General features: G+C 36.5%; 2 protein-coding genes across 11 annotated transcripts in view; one reads left to right on the plus strand and one right to left on the minus strand.

Moving 5' to 3' along the window:
• LOC123322225 (neuronal acetylcholine receptor subunit alpha-7) overlaps window positions 1-18,406 on the minus strand; it is a 135,622-nt gene that overhangs the window by 108,600 nt on the left and 8,616 nt on the right. For 9 of the 10 annotated variants that reach the window (XM_044910123.1, XM_044910125.1, XM_044910118.1 and 6 more), the window contains exon 1: window positions 13,937-14,237. The exons of the other annotated variant lie outside the window; for it this stretch is intronic. In XM_044910123.1, the coding sequence (XP_044766058.1) occupies window positions 13,937-14,003 (67 nt within the window). In that variant the 5' untranslated portion in view covers window positions 14,004-14,237. Of the gene's footprint in view, window positions 1-13,936; window positions 14,238-18,406 lie in introns of those variants that run through there. 10 annotated transcript variants of the gene reach the window in all.
• The window catches only part of LOC123322224 (carboxylesterase 5A-like), a 104,085-nt gene continuing 99,095 nt past the window's right edge, over window positions 13,417-18,406 (plus strand). The window contains exon 1 of the mRNA XM_044910117.1: window positions 13,417-13,437. The gene's annotated coding sequence lies outside the window, so the exon portion shown is untranslated. The remainder of the gene's footprint in view (window positions 13,438-18,406) is intronic.

The raw sequence follows: 18,406 nt of genomic DNA on the forward strand, positions 1-18,406 counted from the left end.
CTCCCCCTGATTTACGAGTAATCGAGTACATCGGTCTGTTTATCGTTGACATTCGTTCGTCCGTTTGGGTAGATCAATCAAACCCCCGTTCGAATTCAGCGTTCTGGTCTGGTTTGTTACCACCGGGCTCGGTTTATGGAGGTCGATTGTTATTCAGGCTTTGGTCCCGACTTTTTTTTTATCTTCCATCGGCCCCACATGAGCTCGACTCTGAGCTACACAACTAATATGTTATTGAATTGGGGAGGTGCGAACGTGATGAAAATCCGGATGAATGTGCGAGAAAATATAATTTCCGACGCGTTCTTCCAGGATGCGAATTGTAGTATTGGATAAGGTGTGCTAATGAATAGCTATTGTACTGGAATTTTGATGATCTGACAGGATACGTGAGAGGATCTGGCGGAAGTTGGGAGGGTAACATGGGCCACGTCTTGGTGGAAACGTTTCTCGTTATTCATTCTATCGAGGATACAGGAGAATGTCTCGAACCTTTGGGCTTATAGAAGGTCAGGACGAGAGGTACTCGTGGACAAGTTCATAACATGACTTTGTCTTTGACTCGTACAAATAGTTTAAATGTACACTGCGCAAAAAAATTTACGCACATTCTGAAAATCTCAATTTTAATGAAAGTTAACTCTACATTGACTTTATAACTTATTTTTTATGTTCTCTCGGGAAGGTTTTGAACGAAACAAGACACATTAAATGAAAGAAAAATTCAGGATTTCACCGAATCTTATGTGAAAGAAGAGAAATGAACAATTTTCAAAATACTGAAATGCTGATAAGTGATTTAAATCTTGGTATTTCCACCCCTTGCGTTAATTACAGCTCGGCAACGACGGTTCATACTCAAAATGAGTGATCTTAAAATATTCTGATCGAATCCTTCCCAGATTTCTCCGAGTTGGATTCCTAAGTCATTAAGAGTAGCTGGATGATTTTCTGAACTTCTCAGCCTTCTATTGAGGTTGTCCCAAACCTGCTCAATCGGATTGAGATCTGGACTTCTTGCTGGCCATTCCATTCGAGAGACTTCGACCTCTTCAAGGTACCCCTGAACGATTCGCGCACGATGGGGTCTGGCATTATCGTCCATAAAAATGAAATTTTCACCAATGTATGGGGCAAATGGCACTACATGCGCTTCAAGAATGTTCCTTATATACTTATCAGCATTCATAGCTCCATTATCAACGACCACTAGGTCTGTGCGAGCAGTCAAAGATATTCCACCCCATACCATAATCGATCCTCTCCCGAAACCAGTAGTATTCAGGAAATTGCACTGAGCATATCTTTCATGTGGACGTCTGTATACAAGGGAACGTCGATCACAATGGTAGAGGCAGAATCTAGACTCATCTGTGAAGAGAACTCTTTCCCAATCGGCCTCTTCCCAATAGATATGCTCTCTCGCAAACGCGCCCTTCGATGGGCTGTGGTAAGAGCTGGGCCTCTTGCCGCGACACGAGGCCTTAATGTGCTAATGTGCTAATTTGCACCTCATGAGTTTTCTCAAGCTGAATTTGAAGGAGGCGAGCGGTTGCAAACCGTTGTCCCAACGAAGAAACTCTCAAGTAACGTTCTTGAATGGCAGTTGTTACTCGTGGTCTACCGTGTCCTGGTCTTCGGACATTCATACCTGTCTCCCTGAATCGCTGCAACATTCTGGACACACTTGTATGGGAAACTCCAAACCTTTCTGCAATTCTTGTGTATGTCCACCCTTCTTCTCGCAAAACTACCGCTTGGGCACATTCCTCTTGGGTCAAATTGCATGTTTCGCGTTGCATAGCGATCAAGTGTAGAAAATCAAACGAAAGAAAAACTATTGATCACTGGAATTGATCGAGAACAACTGATTTTAGAATGGAGCCAATACATTCAAAATCTGATAATATTATGTTTTTCTATTTCTGCTGGGAAAAAACATCTGTATTGAAGAAAACCGTTGGAACATATGCATGCATAATTCTGATAAAAGTAATTATCATCGAGAACACCTTCAGTTGTAGAATAAATTTGAGATTTCCATAATGTGCCTTAATTTTTTTGTGCAGTGTATATAGCCATTGTAAGTTTTCACAATGAGCTGTGCCAACCCTGGAAAATCAAATTTACCTTCAGAATAACTAGCTAAATCTGTGATACATTGTGTTACAACCCCAACCCCTATCTTTTCAAATGAAAAATGAGGCGTGCTGTACCTCATTTGAAAGGCCTTTTCATTCTGAGTCCAACATACTCAATTTTTCTTCATTCGCACTATTGGTTTTCGAAATATTCACATTTGAATTTGGAACAACGTTGGTTTTCATTTCAAGCATGCTGCGAATTTTTACTCATTTGTTCTGCAATTTCAATGATACGGTTCCCGCACTGGTTATGTTGGAAAAATGAAGAAATTTTTTCAATTCTGTCTGGGATAAGTATTCATTTATTTTTTTGAAGCAATTTTCCAAAAAATTGCTCGTGACTAACAGTTTATCTATTAATTTCTGAAAATGATAATCTCTTATTCTCATTGCTTGTGTTACATCTGTTGGGGAGACACTCATAAAAGTTTCGAGAAAAATGGTTGCTTCTATGGTTTTCCTGGTGAATATCTGCGAAAGATTTCGATGAAAAGTGGCCACCTTAATCACATCTTCAAATAACTTTCATTTCCGCACCGAACTGCCGAATCATCCATTGCGAAGGTAACTTTCATCGGAAATGACACTTTCTTATGACTAATCGACTGACTTCAAACTTTGGCGTCGAAATTAATGGTTAGGGCGGTAGCATGTGATGATATTTATTATTCAACCTTCGCCTAAATTGAATTTACCGCTGGAAAGGGTACTCTTTTATAGCCGAATATCCAAATCTGGATTTATAGGCCATCAACTGACTTTGTGTGAGTTACTCAAGAATAGAGTGAAATTACTCAGAAGATCCTGTCAAAATAAAAGAATCTGAAGTTTAGTTGAAAGGCTCCGCTAATGGAGGCTCTCTCGAATAGGTTGGGGATTTCACATCTGATTATATTATTTCTAAATTACAATATTGATCGAGCCCTTATCCCGAAGATCCTATTCCTTTCAATCGTAGGGAATTGATTCCTGGAAAAGTGTGAACAGCCATGCAGATTTTTCATCTTTCAAATTATAAATGGCGCTCGCATAAAAATACTGAATTTGAGAGTAGTTATCCATTAGTTTGTAAAACCAATTATTGCGGCGGCGTTGAAGTATTGCAAGAAGCCGAGGGAACCTTTTAATATTCCGTCGACGTTCAAAACTAAAAGTTGGAAATTACATCTGTTTGAAAAGGCCAATATGTTGATGTCCAAAGAAGACTAATTAGACCCTAATAATTCACCCTCTCATAAGCTAATTTACCTTATCCTCGGCTTGGGCATAAGCGGCTTCCCAGTTTCCCGGATGCTGCTGTTTCGCATTAATCAATATTCCTTTTCTAAACACCGTGCAAGATGAACATTTTTCACGAGCCTTGCACGGGTTCCAATCGGTTGTATCCGATATTTAATAGAATCTTCTCCATCGTTGAGAGTCGATTTGATACAGTCAAATTTTCTGGTGGAGAATCACATTTTTTATCCACTTCTTCTAAAGCATACAGTGTGAGTCTTCATCTTGGAATAAATTCAGTAGCTCAAAAACAGTTTTTTTGTTGTGAATATGACCAAATAGCTCGATTAGTATTTTTTGAGTTGCCCTCTTCATGATTATGAAAATGTTATACAGCGAGTCCCGAATTTGAGATATAACGTCATCCAAATTTTTTTATGATAATCCTAATTTTAGGATTATATACGGTATATCAAGCTACAAATGCTCTCCAAACATTACCTTCAGTTTTAATAGCTGAATCTATGACACTACACATCTGTGGATCTTTCACACAGAGTTGTATTCAGCCAGAATACTCACAGATTGATACATTTTTGAATTTTTTATTATAATTATCATTTTCTAGAAGGACGTGAAATTGTTTACAAAAAAAAGGTAAAATCGTATGAATACTATTGTTGCCGGCACAATACGACTAGGTTTTTTGAAAGTTGCAAAATGGCGAAAGCGCAATATCCAATGACCAGAATGATGAAACACAAAATAGTGTTTTTCAATTCAGGAATCGTCTTCAATATCGGGTGTATTTCTTGTTCAGGATGAAGTATATTATGTTTTCAATTATACAATCAAATAAGTTGAGCATAGGGCTGGTTGTAACCAAATTAAATTTAATCCAGAGTTTCCCGAACAAATATTTTCGTAATATTCAGAGTCAAGTCGGAATTTGGTTGGTGCAATAAACAGTCCGGCTAAATACCCAAACTACCCAATTTTTCAAATTTCACAGATACTCTTTAATTTCGAACATCAAATTACTCGAAAATAGCGCATTATACGAGAAAATATGAAGAATACTTTTATTTCAAAAAACAATATTCATTAAATAGCGTCCAACTTAGTTTCAAGAGTTGGGTTCATTGAATTTTTCGTATTTTGATGGTTAAGTAATGGTCATAATGAGAAAATGGGAACACGTGGGTGATATCTTGTGTTCGAAAAGGATTCATCAAATAAATAAAAAACTATTTACCGAAATGCATTTGATTCCTTGAAACCGTTTGTGAGATAGGACTAAAAATAACATTTTTTCATGTTTTTTCAACAGCCTAAAAAAATGGTAGGGGAAAAAACTGTTTCTTCTGGCCACAAGAATCTACTCTTAGAATACTTGTACGAATCAAGAATCACCCTGTATAATTCGGTTCTGCCAACCTACAGAGCCTATGTTTCGTTTTCAATGGCGAATTTTCGAATATAGAACAATTTTTCACTAAGGAAGAAACAAATACAGTGAATATTTTGGTTATAGAATTTCCGAAATATCAACGGTTCACATTTTAATTTCCAGCATTTTGGTGGTTGATCCCTCACAATAAAACCCAAATAATAAATTTCATGAATTACTATTTTTGATGTTCCTTTGAAATATCATTCATGTTGGCATTCACAAAAGGCCCAAACCATATCAGTAATTTTACGAACAGATCCATTCTTCAAAGGCCTCAGGGGAAAAATCAGTGGGCTTAATTAACAAAACATGGGGAAATTGCGCATCCAGAGAACGGAAAAGTATATCCATTTCCCAAGACTCAATTCAACGAACTTTGCTTGGTCAAGAAGGACTGAATCTATTCGTCGCGTGATTGCAACAGGTTGATCCGTTTGGGGGAACATAAAAGATGCGGCACAGAACTTTCTAATTTTTTTCCAGACTAGCGGTCGGATTAGTCGTCATTCGATGACCACGAATCAACATTAGTGCAGCGTGGACTTGCCCCACAACGACTCTAATTCGATGGAATTAAATTTTTTTTTTGCATAGGCATTAACTACAGATTATCGTCTGATTTCACCGCAGCTGGCGTACAGCACAAACAGAATTGAATTGGAGCAACAACATCCACATCCAAACGATGATTTCAGCAACCGACTGCGTGCTATAAATCCGGCATTAAAACCGCCTAGTTCGAAGGAAGAACATACAATGTTGTATTGGACCGGAAAACAGGCCGACATCGATTTGATCCCGTTTCGTGTGCATGAATTTATGCCATTTGTATCGATGAATTGTGAATGAATGGACGCGAAGATTTGAGTATCAATAAACAAGAGTTTGGAATTAATGAGGTATCAGTGCGAGAGTCTATGCGGATTCGAAATAGATTATTGCTGTGAACTGGCGCATTCGGCAGTTTGTTTCACTTCTGGGATGGCCCGTAATGAGATTCGTCGTGAACTTTTTAGTATTTAGGAAGTTAAGGGGAAAGCACACATTTCTATTGTTTACCTGAGAGACATTATTAAATCTAAAATCTAATGAACTACATTACTTTCCATTTTTTCAGATGTCCTATCAGCCAGTTTCACAATAAACTTTAAAGTTGCTTTAGTATCGAAACGTTTAGTTTTTTTTAATGGCACAATAGAAGTTTGAAAATTTTCGTAATTAATCGAAAAACTATCCAAGAAGATCATGGAAATGCCAATTTTCTAGGATGAAATTTGGTTATATGAGATTTCAATGAAACATTTCTGTAAAAGAATAATCTTGATAAAGTCTGGTAGACGTATGACAAATAAGAGTACTACAATGAATTATTTCAGCTAGGAGACCTGGCATTTGATATATTCTATTATTATTTTTGAATAGTCTCCTCGAAGTCATCTTTTGAAGTATATGAAGTATAAAAAAATTTCCAAGACGTTAAAATATGGTTTTGTACGAAAACTCTAAATTGATTCGTTAAATTTCCAGCCACATAAAAAAACAGAGAAATGAAGGTTTTCAAGAAGTCAAGTGAGGTATTGTTTATTACCTCCTCAGTGGCGTTTCACGTTTCATAGTATTTTGTATGTGCAAATCTACCAAGGACAGAATGGAACATCAATAATTCCAAAATTTCATATGAAGGGCGAGTCTTTGAATTGTTCATATACAGGGTGTTTTCAAAGGTGAGGCTTTTTTTGACAGAACGTAGAATTCATCGAAATAAGTCTTCTCACCAAAAATTGTCTATAAAATATCTAAGATGGCTGAGATACAACCCCTAGAAGTTCGACAAAATTTCATTAAATTTCAAGTACGGGACTGTGGAAGGTGACTCCGGCATCGTAAAAACGAAACAAAACATAAGCATATGGCTGGAAAATGAATGATCCAGTACCAAGTTCATCGGATTAGATGCATCAGGTCACTTTTGAGAGAATCATAATTGTTGTAACGTGCAATTTAGGGTGAAAAAAATGTAGAAAATCGAAGCAATTTCTTCAAGGTGCTTATGTTAGTCATGTTGAAAAAGTGCTATGATGTTTCCCCATTTCATCCCATTTTTACGACATTACATTGTTGAATTGTTCGAACAAGAAAATGGTGATGCCCATTGTGAAAAAATTCGTGAATAATTTAAACGAATTTTTTGATGAGATTCTGATGGATTATTCTATTTTTCACACTTGTGTCATAAGTCTTTTCTGTCAGTGGTTATCGAAATGAGCCCGAAATGAGCCATTTCATAAATTCGTGTGAGTTACTAAAATATAATGAGAAAAATTCGGCAATACTAAGTTTCCATTTTCATTACAACGTAAATATCAAACTTGACAATATCCTAAACGAAACCACATGGTCGAATCGATGAGTTTTTTTCATTGCTTTGCGATAATTCAGCTAACAAACGGTCTAGGGTCGTATTAGGATCTATTTCGGTAACCATTTTCAATTTGATTTTTTCAACTTTGTCATTTTGAAAGTTTCGTATAGGCGATTTTTGTGAAACGCTTCATTTTGACAAATTGTCAATAAAGTGTCAGAAGTTTTTTGGATTTCTTCCCCGTTTTTTCAATTTTCTACTGAATAACCACTGGTATATCTATGGGAGATGATTCCCCAATATAAGGGTCCTGTAGCGTTCCTCGAACATTTGAAGAACAGAAGAATCATCACTTGGAAGACTGGACCTGGTCGAAAGACCCTCCCAGTCAAAAGCAAGATTTGGCTATTATTAATTTGAGTACTAAAAAGGCATTTCTAACGACGAGGGTGATCCTCCACCAAGATCAGTAGAAGATTTTTGACGCAGAGATGATATTCCTCCCAATGCAATTGAAAAACAAGTTATGTACCTATGATTATTTATTTTTTTCTTCAGTCATCATCAAGTACTGAGTTTCAAAACAGGAATTATGCACAACGAGGAAAAGACTACGAAACTGAATCAGAAAAAAATTCACCAGAAAGAGCATCCTATATGATGAGTCTAAAGATTAAAATATACAAATTTCAAGAAGATAAGATTGAAGATATTGAATTTCACTGTGAGTTGTGAGCACTATATTTATTAAAAATAAATCGAAAATATTAAAATCGAATAGACTATATTAACGCTTTCAAAATTAAAAGATACCATTTTAGAATAGGAATCGAAATACTTACATCAAATCCTTGTACCAATCATTCGATAAACTCATTTTTAAGGCTTATTTATTTCGAATGAAAAAGTCACGAATATTCACACCACTGATAATTATTGAAAAGGCACAGGTTTATTTGTAGGAATAATATGGGGATGGCAATTGCGTCGTTGATATGATTTTTATATATTTCTGAAGTTTTAGTTTTACCATTTTGAATGTACCTGATTTATTGTTGCGATGCCTTTACTTACTCGCCGACAATTGCGATAGTTTCCTAGACGGGTAACTATGTATTTGTTTTTATTATACAACCTCTTTCACCCTTTTAGGAAAACCCTGATGATGGTCTTGTTTTAGACCAAAAGCGCTTGGTTTTTGACATAAATAAATTAAATACCACACCGTAGTACTCCTGATTGATTTATTTAATAATTTGTAGGAATATCCACCTCGTCTGGAGAACGCACGAAACAAAACTGAATATGAATTAGAAAGTAGACGTTTTATCGAATTGAATGGTAGGGGTGAGGTTATTCGTGGCAACGTAATCATTATCTATAAAGTTTTACCTAAGACTTCGAAAACATTCTAGATAACTCTTCAGAGGGCTAATATTTCAGGAAATATCTATATTCTTTGATGACTTTATTTGTTCTAGTTATTTCAATTCCATCTCTGATTCTGAAAGCATGAAGCAAGTTTGAAGGGAAAAAAAAATTACTAAACTGAACTGAAACTCAGTCATCAAGGAGTAAGTTTGGATGAAGGTTTAATTATTCACTTTTTTTCTCGTTTTCTGCTCTGTTTCTTTGTTTCAGATATTATTTCGAAATGGAAAGAGAATAAAGAAATTTTTATGTCAATGGAAAGGAAGCCCTTCAGTATTAAAAGCTTATTCTGTAAACAAATTTGTCATCACTACACTTCTCACGGTGAGACAGGGTTTTTTTACTGAGGTTTTTCCCTAAGCTCTTGTATCATACTCCAAATTGTATGGTACCCCGTTACACTAACCTTTGCTAAAACTCATACATATGCTATATTGTTTGATAACTAAAAATGTATTGCTGACATTCAAAAGAATATATATAGTTCTACTGTTCAAAAAAAAGCCTCACCTTTAAATACATCCTGTATTACAACAGAACACTTTTTTCTTCACCATTTATTCAAATTCGGCTCGGTTGGAAAGATACCGGTTCTTTGAAATCACAAAAAAAATGTAATTTTCAGTTGTAACCCACAAACGATTCTATCGAATGGATTGATTTTCGGAATATGATTTTTCATTGATGTGATGTATCTTTTCCAAACACAAAATTTAACCCACATTTTCCAGTTTCTTCATTAAGAGTTATGACCATTACATACCATAAAAATACCAGAAATTCAAAGAATCCAACTCTGAAAAGTGAGTTGAACGCTCACTAATGAATATTTGACCATTTTGGAAAACAAAAGTACTCATAGTTTCTCGTATAATAAGCCGTTTTCGACTCATTCGATTTTAAAAATAAAAAATAGCTGTGATATTCGAGAAATTGGTTTCTTTGGCTGAATACAACTCAGATGTGTCATAGATTTAGCTTGTTATTCTGAAGGGAAATCCATTTTTCCAGGACAGCATAGCTCAGTATGAAAACTTGAAATTTCTATATCTTTTAACTAGGCCGAAAGAAAAGTATTTCTTTTGACCTCAAGAATCTACATATGTTCAAGGTAAACTGTTCATCATCACACTTTTGTGATGGTGAACCACGTGTTGTGGTTAAACAACTTTTGTTCTTGGAAATCATTTGACTCATTGATACTGGATGTTCTGTTTTCTATGTCACTCAGTATATGGATCTTGTTAGGTATTGATTATCACCGTGAGAAGAAATTTCCCAAGTTGAATTTCACGCCATCCGTTTCAGAAGATTCATCGTTAAATACTCTGAGAAAAGTTGGTGATACTGAAGATATTTCGGTGGAGGGTTGAAAACGTGATCGTTCATTCCATCCGGGTGCGCCCGGAGGGGTCTCCGTGGTGTTTCGTTAATTTTTTTTTCAACAAAATTCGTCATGTGCGAAACGGCGTAAAAATTTCACCGACTAAAATGAAACGGTTCCAAATTTGCGCTCCTTCTTCATCCCGCATTCCATTCAAAAGCGGGCGGATATTCAAAAGGTTCAACCATTGAAATTTCACGAGGCATTAATAATAAATTGATGGCACCTTCGAGAAACCCCAGTGCGTGATTTTGAGCACCAGAGAGGGACATTATTCAGGGGAAGTTTTTCGGAAACCCACTCTATCAAATGGTGCACTTTTATGGGATCGGAATCGTGAACATAAAATGAAAATTCTTCAATAAAATTGGATGATCAATAAAAAACGAGAACCCCGGATGTCGTAAATTCCCGAATGAAAATATTGGAGAACCAGAGAAATGTATATCAATCCATTCATGTGAAATGATGCTGTCTGTAAGCTTCCTACATACTGTATTTATTAAGGTGCGAGAGTAGTCCTACCCCAGGGAATCCTCACCCCATCAATTTTCACTTTATGGAATTTCCTAAGAATCTAAATTTCCCAATATTGACTGTGGATATCCCACGGTGGATTGAACTGACCATATCGAATCGAAATCCAATCCATCCATTATATTCGAGTAATTTATTTTACGAGGCTTATATTCAAAGTGATCCCGTGATCCGTTACATCATCAGTAAAGTAGTGATGTTATCCGACCAAGTTGAGAATCTAACTAAACAGCCAAGTGACAAACTCCCCTTAATGAGCTTCCAGTGTCAAGAATACCAATTAGTTCCGACAGCTATCCGAAGTTACAGATTGGTAACTATCGTGATGACTAAAAAGTTTTTTCGGAAATTCAATTATCAGATACATGTCTCCAGTATTCAGGATCGAAGTGTTTATCTCCTCAAGTTCCAATTTCAATGGATTTATCTCACGATGAGGTACGTAACAGCCGTTGGTGTCAATAGATGAGCACACCGAATTTGATTGGATGAATAATGAAACGTGGTTTCAGCATGTCATTTTCTATAATGGATTTCGATTTAAATCGAGGAAACTGATTAAATTGGACTTGAATAAAAGAACACATCTGGTCTACTGACCACTTTATTATGATCGTTTGAACTAAGAACATTGCAACCAGAAATTCCCAATTATAAATATGTTTCGAGCAGAAAACTTTAATAGAAAATTGTATAATAGTTTTTGCAATTGCTGTATCTTCGAGTAGTTGGAATTACCAAACTTTCAACATCATATTTCTTCGTGTCCATTTATATTTTGTCTTGTGAACAAAGGAAGAAAACTCAAAATTTCGATGCTATAAATGGGCTGAAACTTATTTCGTTGTAACTGGAAATTGTGGCTGACATTCAATTTCCGAGTATTTCGGAATAATTCTTGCGATTAATTCCCTTTGAAATGAATAAACTTTCGGGGATACAGTGAAAACAGTAAACAGGACAATTAGCACATTGCATGTGTATTTCTACGGGAATGGTTATCTCAGTAGATTGTGTTGAAAATTGGATATTTACGTTCGTTACTTTGAAATTTCTCCTCGAGATGACGGGATATTTAAATGAATTCCTGGGAAAAGCTCCAGAAAATCATTATATTTATTCAAAAAACCTAAGACTAGGTTGGAAAAAGCAAAAATATCCTCATTCCACCATGGAAATACTAGTTGATGAAGAATTTCATACAAGAATTCAAATGAAAGTATTTAATTCGAGAAATTCTGATACATTTTCATAAAATTTCATTAGACAATCAAAAATTAACGGTTTAGTACCAGAAATTAACATTATTTATCAATTCCCATCCATCATAATAATTATTGTATTATCTACAACATAAATCAGATATAATTCATGAAATCAGTTTTATACCTCGTATCTCACAGAATTTTCCTTTAGTTTCATGATATTTTTCCACTAGAAAGTTGTACCAAATTTTGTCCTATACCATTGAAAATAAATATTTGGAAATTTATCAAATGTTTATACAAATTTTAACATCTACATCTATGATGAAGTAAAAATTTCCCCAATCACGCTCCAGAAATTCTGTTTTAATTGAACAGTTTTCGGACCTGAGGTCCATCCTCATTAACTCAAAGTAAATATGCCCATTTCGTTCTTTGTATATTCTACACATTTTGATAATGAAGCATTGAAGATTATCTCATACATAAAGGTCCGGAAAAGAACTTCATTTTCTACAGGATTGTGTGTAGCTTGTCCGAATGGAATATTTCGTTTTAGGATCGGAAAAATTTCAAAATTACTAGGGGAATCTTCGATTGATTTTGACTATTTTAGAGAGATTTTCATAATTGTTTGTACTTCGATATTAAGATGGAGAGGAATTGAACTCTTTTTTATTTAATTTATTGTGAATTTTTCTCGAAATCAATCGATGAATTTATTTACTGATGGAAAAATTCATAATTTATACAGAGTGCGCCATTAAAAACGAAAGAGTGGCTCTATAGGTTGGCAAATTTCGATTCCAAGATCAAATTCAAGAACCGTCTCGCTTCAACTCTTATTGTTACAATCCCAACCCCTAAATTTTGAATAGAAGAGATAGGGTTTTTTGAGTTTTGGTCATTTCAACCATTTATTTTCGAAATATTCACATTTAAGGTTTGAACAACGATCTATGTAAATCAATTGAATTTACACCAATTTCTTCTGCAATTTCCGCACTAGTTATTTTTGGAAAATAAAGAGTTTTTTTAAATTCTTTCTGCCAAGGAATGAACAACTTTTACCCTTATTGTCGATAAAGGAAAAAACAGTTTTTCTTTGATGTCTGGTGTATCTTAGTTAACGATTATCATCGAAACAGTAGAATAAATTAGTGAAAATTTGATTAATTCTGTACAAAATTTAAATTTGAATATCTCGAAAACGAATGAATTGAATGAAAAAAAAATTTAATATGCTGAACTCAGAATAGAGAAGCCAAATGAAATATCACTTACCCTATCTTTCCCATTCAAAATAAAGAGGTTGAGGTTTTAACACTAAGGGTTGAAGCGATACGGTCTTGAATTTTATCTTAGAAGTTGTTTCCATAGAATCAAAAATTTTATATTCTCTTATGTCTTTCTGAGTTGAAGAATTTTGAACTGGATCTCATTCAAATAATTTTCATCAGGTAGATATCCAATCGTACAAATATTCTGCCAATTCATCTTATCCAATCGGAAACATTTCCGAATTATATAAAAAAATAACCGAATAATCATAAAATTTCTAAAACTTTTTGTTTTACACCACCCTGACAGTAACCTCTGGAATTTTTCTACTGCAGGAAATGGCTACAAATACTAAGAACTCATAAAAGTGTTTGGAGATGATGCACGACGCGTTCTTTGACTTCACCGTCGCAGAGATAAGGGTAAGTTTTATTAACTTTTTTGATTTGATTACTGGAAGTGTATATGGAAATTTGAGGGAGGTAAATGCAAGAGAATGATGAATAATTGAAAGGAAGTATCAGCGAGAAAGGTATCACTTCCCTTGGAGGAGTTTGGGGAAGGTGCAATTAGCAATATTAAATGTGCGAAGATTGATGATAATGAATTATGTTCAGAGTAAGGTACGACAGGTGACAAAATATACCTTCATCTTTGTTGAGTTGTGAAGCGGCTTCAGATATCGAGTGATTTTTTATTTATAATCATATTTTTTTATATTGGGGAAATATTCGAAAACTGTCTGAAAAGTACTTGAAAGATTGCCGAAAAAAAATGGAGAAAGTGGACGAAGATGGGAACAATTGTTGCTTCGGTCGCATAGGAACTGCGTTTGTTTACGAAGCCGTAAAAGTTTGTTTTGGTGTTACGGCCGTCGGGTGCGTGCTCAAAGAACGTCCGTGCATGCATCCCCTGACTCACCTGGTGGCATCGTGAAGAGGAGGAAGGCGACGGTCAACAGTGCAACCGCTCTATCTTTCGAGACCATTTCTAACTTGGTAGGGAACAGCTCATTTTAATCCGCCAGATTTAGCCGTCATAACCCTCTGTCCAGTACGGATGCTGCTTTTGCGGCCCTCGATTCAGTAAAGTCGAAGCCCCGCCACTAGCTCTGCTTGGCGGGCCACACGCGCGGGTTCTCACTGGCCATAACACGAGGGTAGTGCACCTCACTGCACCCCAGTTCGTTATCGTCTGCGAAGTCAACGCTTTTCCGTCTAGTACTCCGGTGGATGCTGTATGCGGGGACGTCAGGGATCGATATGGAGCATCCTGAGCGCGCACGGAGCCAGGGGTCGAGGCCGCCCCCGGGTCGCGCACGCGTGCCCACTCGATTTGTTTACTTTGCTCCCGCCACGGGATATGTATGTGTTCGGCTCGGTTATTTTTTCGACAACTTGAACTTACTTTCCCGAAGATTCGGTATATCGATGCTACAGGACCTGTTTGTTGGGTAGACAATGCCACACCCTTGCCAAAACGTGTTTACCGGCGGCGTTGAGCGTTTTCCCGCAGAGACATGTGCCCAGTTTTGAATCTTACCCCTGTTTCCGCGCTCTTTTACACTTCATTCATGAACGCAACCATTGGGTAGCTCTTTGCGATATGCCAGCCTTCGCGTCCCTACTCTATCTGTTTCTTCCAACCCTTCCAGCCCTGCTCCAGTTATTATCAACCGTTTCTTTCGGATGTGACAGCTACGGTAACATAAATTTGAACTGAGAGGATTTCGCACTGCCACGGGATCATTTTGAACGACTTTGTTGCGGGACGTATTTTATCTGATGCGATCACTTATATCGCCGTTACCAGTCACTCTTCCCCTCATCAAGAGGTCAAAATTCGATAAGAATCTGTGCTTGGCATCTGAAGTTACTCAATATCTGAGACCAAGTGATAGCAGGCTTCGCTCAGAACAAAGACGGTTTCATTGAGGGCCATATTTTTTCGAATATCGAAAAATGATTCTATTTCTCTCTTCAAATATAAATTAGTTTCAAAGTAGTTTTCTTTCAAACATAGAACTTATATTACAATGATGCCACGAATCTTTTGCACCAAGATATATAAAATTTAAGACCTTCAACTCGGTGAATCGGAGAGCACTATGGAAAATCATGGGACGCCTTGGAGTACCCGAAACATTCTAAGCAGTGTGTAAAAGCCTCCATACCATTAACACCGCTAGAATACAGCATAATGTCTCTACAACCGACTATTTCTTATTCAACTCTGGAATAAAATAGGGCTGCGTGTTAGCGCCTTTACTGTTCAATATTTTCGCCATTGCTGTGTCGATAATTGCTGACATGAGAGGTGTTGGAATAAGATTCAGCTTTGATGGGGGCCTTTTAACCTGAAGCGCCTCAGAGCGAAAACCTGTTCAACCCCAGAGGATCTACAGATAATATTGGACACCTATAAATATATATACGAAGCTTTAGTCCTTAGACTCAATATCGACAACACCAAAATCCTGGTAAGTCCGCCAGAAAACCTTCAAACAGATATCAGCCTGGAGGATGAAACTCTAGAAGAGGTAGAGCAGTTCAAATATTTGAGAAGCTCCATAAATACTAGGGCTAACCTGGACACGGAAATACACAACCGTATCAACTCAGCATCACGGGCATTCTGGAGGCTAAAGGACAGAGTGTTTCAAAATCGCGACCTCGATCTGAAGACCAAGACAGCTGTTTACTAAGCAGTGGTCCTCGCAACGCTTCTTTACGGAAGCGAAAGCTTCACACCCTACAGGAGACATATTAAACAGCTTGAACAAACGCAACAACGTCATCTAAGACAAATAATGCAGATCAGATGGTTTCACAAAGTTTCAAATGCAGTCTTGCAGCGCGCGAGTTGTACAACAATTGAGACTCAAGTAACGAGAGCGCGACTCAGATGGAGCTGCCACATTCTGAGGATGCAAGACACAAGACTTTCCAAAATAGCTCTGAATGGCGAATTTACAGAGAGAGCTCGGAAACCAGGAGGCCAGTATAAGCGGTTTAAGGATATACTGCATCAATCCCTGAAATCAGTTGATGCCAATCATAACTGGGAACAACTAGAGTTAGATAGATCACAGTGGAGATCTTTGGTCCACAGTTATAATGGAGACTCGAGAAGAATACAGCGGCGGCCAGATCTGGTTGGTGACTATCCATTCCCGGCATGTGGAAGGGTCTGTAGATCTCGGCTGGGTATTTTCAGTCACAGAGGGCACACAGTCGCAAGTAGCCATAGGAAATTAAGGTTTGAATGAGTATAGTCTTGAAGATAGCTTGTTCTTCTACAACTTCGCCTTTGAAAAGCATTACTCAAGACATCCCATCCTCGTTTCAAAATGTTATGATTGGTTATTTATTTGCACAATAACTGATGACATTAATAAATTGTCATAATCTCCATATCATTGTGAAATGAATAACTTGATTCCTAACATTTCTTCCCTTCCTTTTATGTTGTATAGTCTTAAAGATAGCTTGGTCCTCTACAACTCCGTCTTGGACGAGCATTACTTAAGACATCCCATGGTCGTCGCCAAATGTTATGTTTGGTTATTTATACAGTTATTTATACAATAACTGATGACAAATGAATTGTCATAAAGATCTAGATACTTCTCAGAACTGTTATTGAAGTTTGAAGAAACTTTTTGGAATCATCCAGCCTAAGAAGTTTCCGTCAGAGTATTTCTCCTTCGATTTTTTCTTCCTCCTGAAACTGTTCTGTAGGTACATTTACTTGCTCCACAGAGAGGTTCTACAGACCTTATTCTTGACTGATTCGTTGATATGAGAGAGATCAGTGCTTCAATCGCAGCCTAATCTAACCTAACCTAATCCAGCCTAACCTAACAGTCAAAATGTATTGCTGCATCACATTTCTGATAGTTTCTTTCTTTATTTCCACATATATTTCGATTGCGACCATTTCTGTACATTCCTAGGAAAAAAAGTTGGTTACAAAGACTGGATGAACCGAAAACCTTCAAGCTTCAGGCATCAATCGATTCAAGGCTAAATATCAGGAAATAACCAAATAGTTTTTCTTTCAAAATCTTCAGAATAATCCAAATTTCAAGATTAGAGAGGAATAATTCGACAAAAAGTTAAACCAGAGCGTTCAATAAGGGCATTAGACACTTGAGCTACAAGAACAGTTCGAAACCAAAATTCCTCATGTTCATTTGCACATCGTTTGAAAATTTTCATTTACAAAATGCGATGCAGGAGCTTCTTGAGATGTTTCACAAACTGGCTCAAGAATCTTAAATTGAATAATCGGCCAAAAAAAATCCATCATTGTATTCTGAATTATCGAACATGTTTAGTGAAAGCTGAACAAATATCGAATTTGAAATCTCGTCAAGAATTATCAGATATCCCATAATGATAGACTAATCCTAACCTTGATTTTGAAATTATCAATGAAATATTAATTTTGCACTGAACGAAGATTCGCAGATGGGCCTCGGGGTGGTATCGATTCAATTTGTTCTGCATTTCTGCGAGAATTATTGTTGAACTACCGGCAGCAGCACAAAGTTTCATTATAGCTAGCAGAATTCAATCCTGATAGCTAACAAGTGCGTCACGAGTAGAGACCAGATTATATGGATTTAGCACAGTTTAATCGGTTATTACATGTTTTGCCCAAAATTTTGTGATGATTCACATTTTCGCTGTGGAATAACTCAGTTTTCTCAGATATACACTTTCGAGTATCAGGAAGTTCGGAACTCGTAGTTTAGTATTTTGAATCCATTCAGTTTATGAATGGACTGCGTCCAATGAACTCAAAGTTATGAGATATGATACTACGAAATATTTAATGTGAAGAAAAATTTTAAAGGTTTCGAAAATTTAACTCTGAATCTGCCCGTCAAATCGACGGTTCATTGATAAGGTGATACATTATCATAAAATGATAAAAATAATTTTCTGGAATAATACATACGTATATGCTGTGACTCTTTCGATTTTCAAAAAAACAGTGAGGGAAAAGTTTTCATGATTATTTGTGTAACTAGTTAGGTTAGGTTAGGTTAGGTTAGGTGTATAGGTATTTGTGTAACTAGTTAGGTGCAAAAAAACACCACTACAGAAATCATAATGTTTTGGCATATACAGGGTGAGTCTTTGACTCGTACAAATACTTTAACAGTAGATTCTTGAGGTCAAAAGAAACACCTTTTTCCTTTACAATTTTTTCCGAATCGACTCTGTTCACAAGAGAAATGCTGTTGAAAAACCATAAAAAATGTAGTAAAATATAGTTTTTCATTTGTTTGATTAATCTTTTTTGAACACAAGATTTCGCCCACGTCTTCCAGTTTTCTCATTATGACGTACCATAAAAATACGAAAAATTCGAAGAACCCAA

The sequence above is a fragment of the Coccinella septempunctata genome, chromosome X, assembly GCF_907165205.1.
Source record: "Coccinella septempunctata chromosome X, icCocSept1.1, whole genome shotgun sequence".
Lineage (NCBI taxonomy): Eukaryota > Metazoa > Arthropoda > Insecta > Coleoptera > Coccinellidae > Coccinella > Coccinella septempunctata.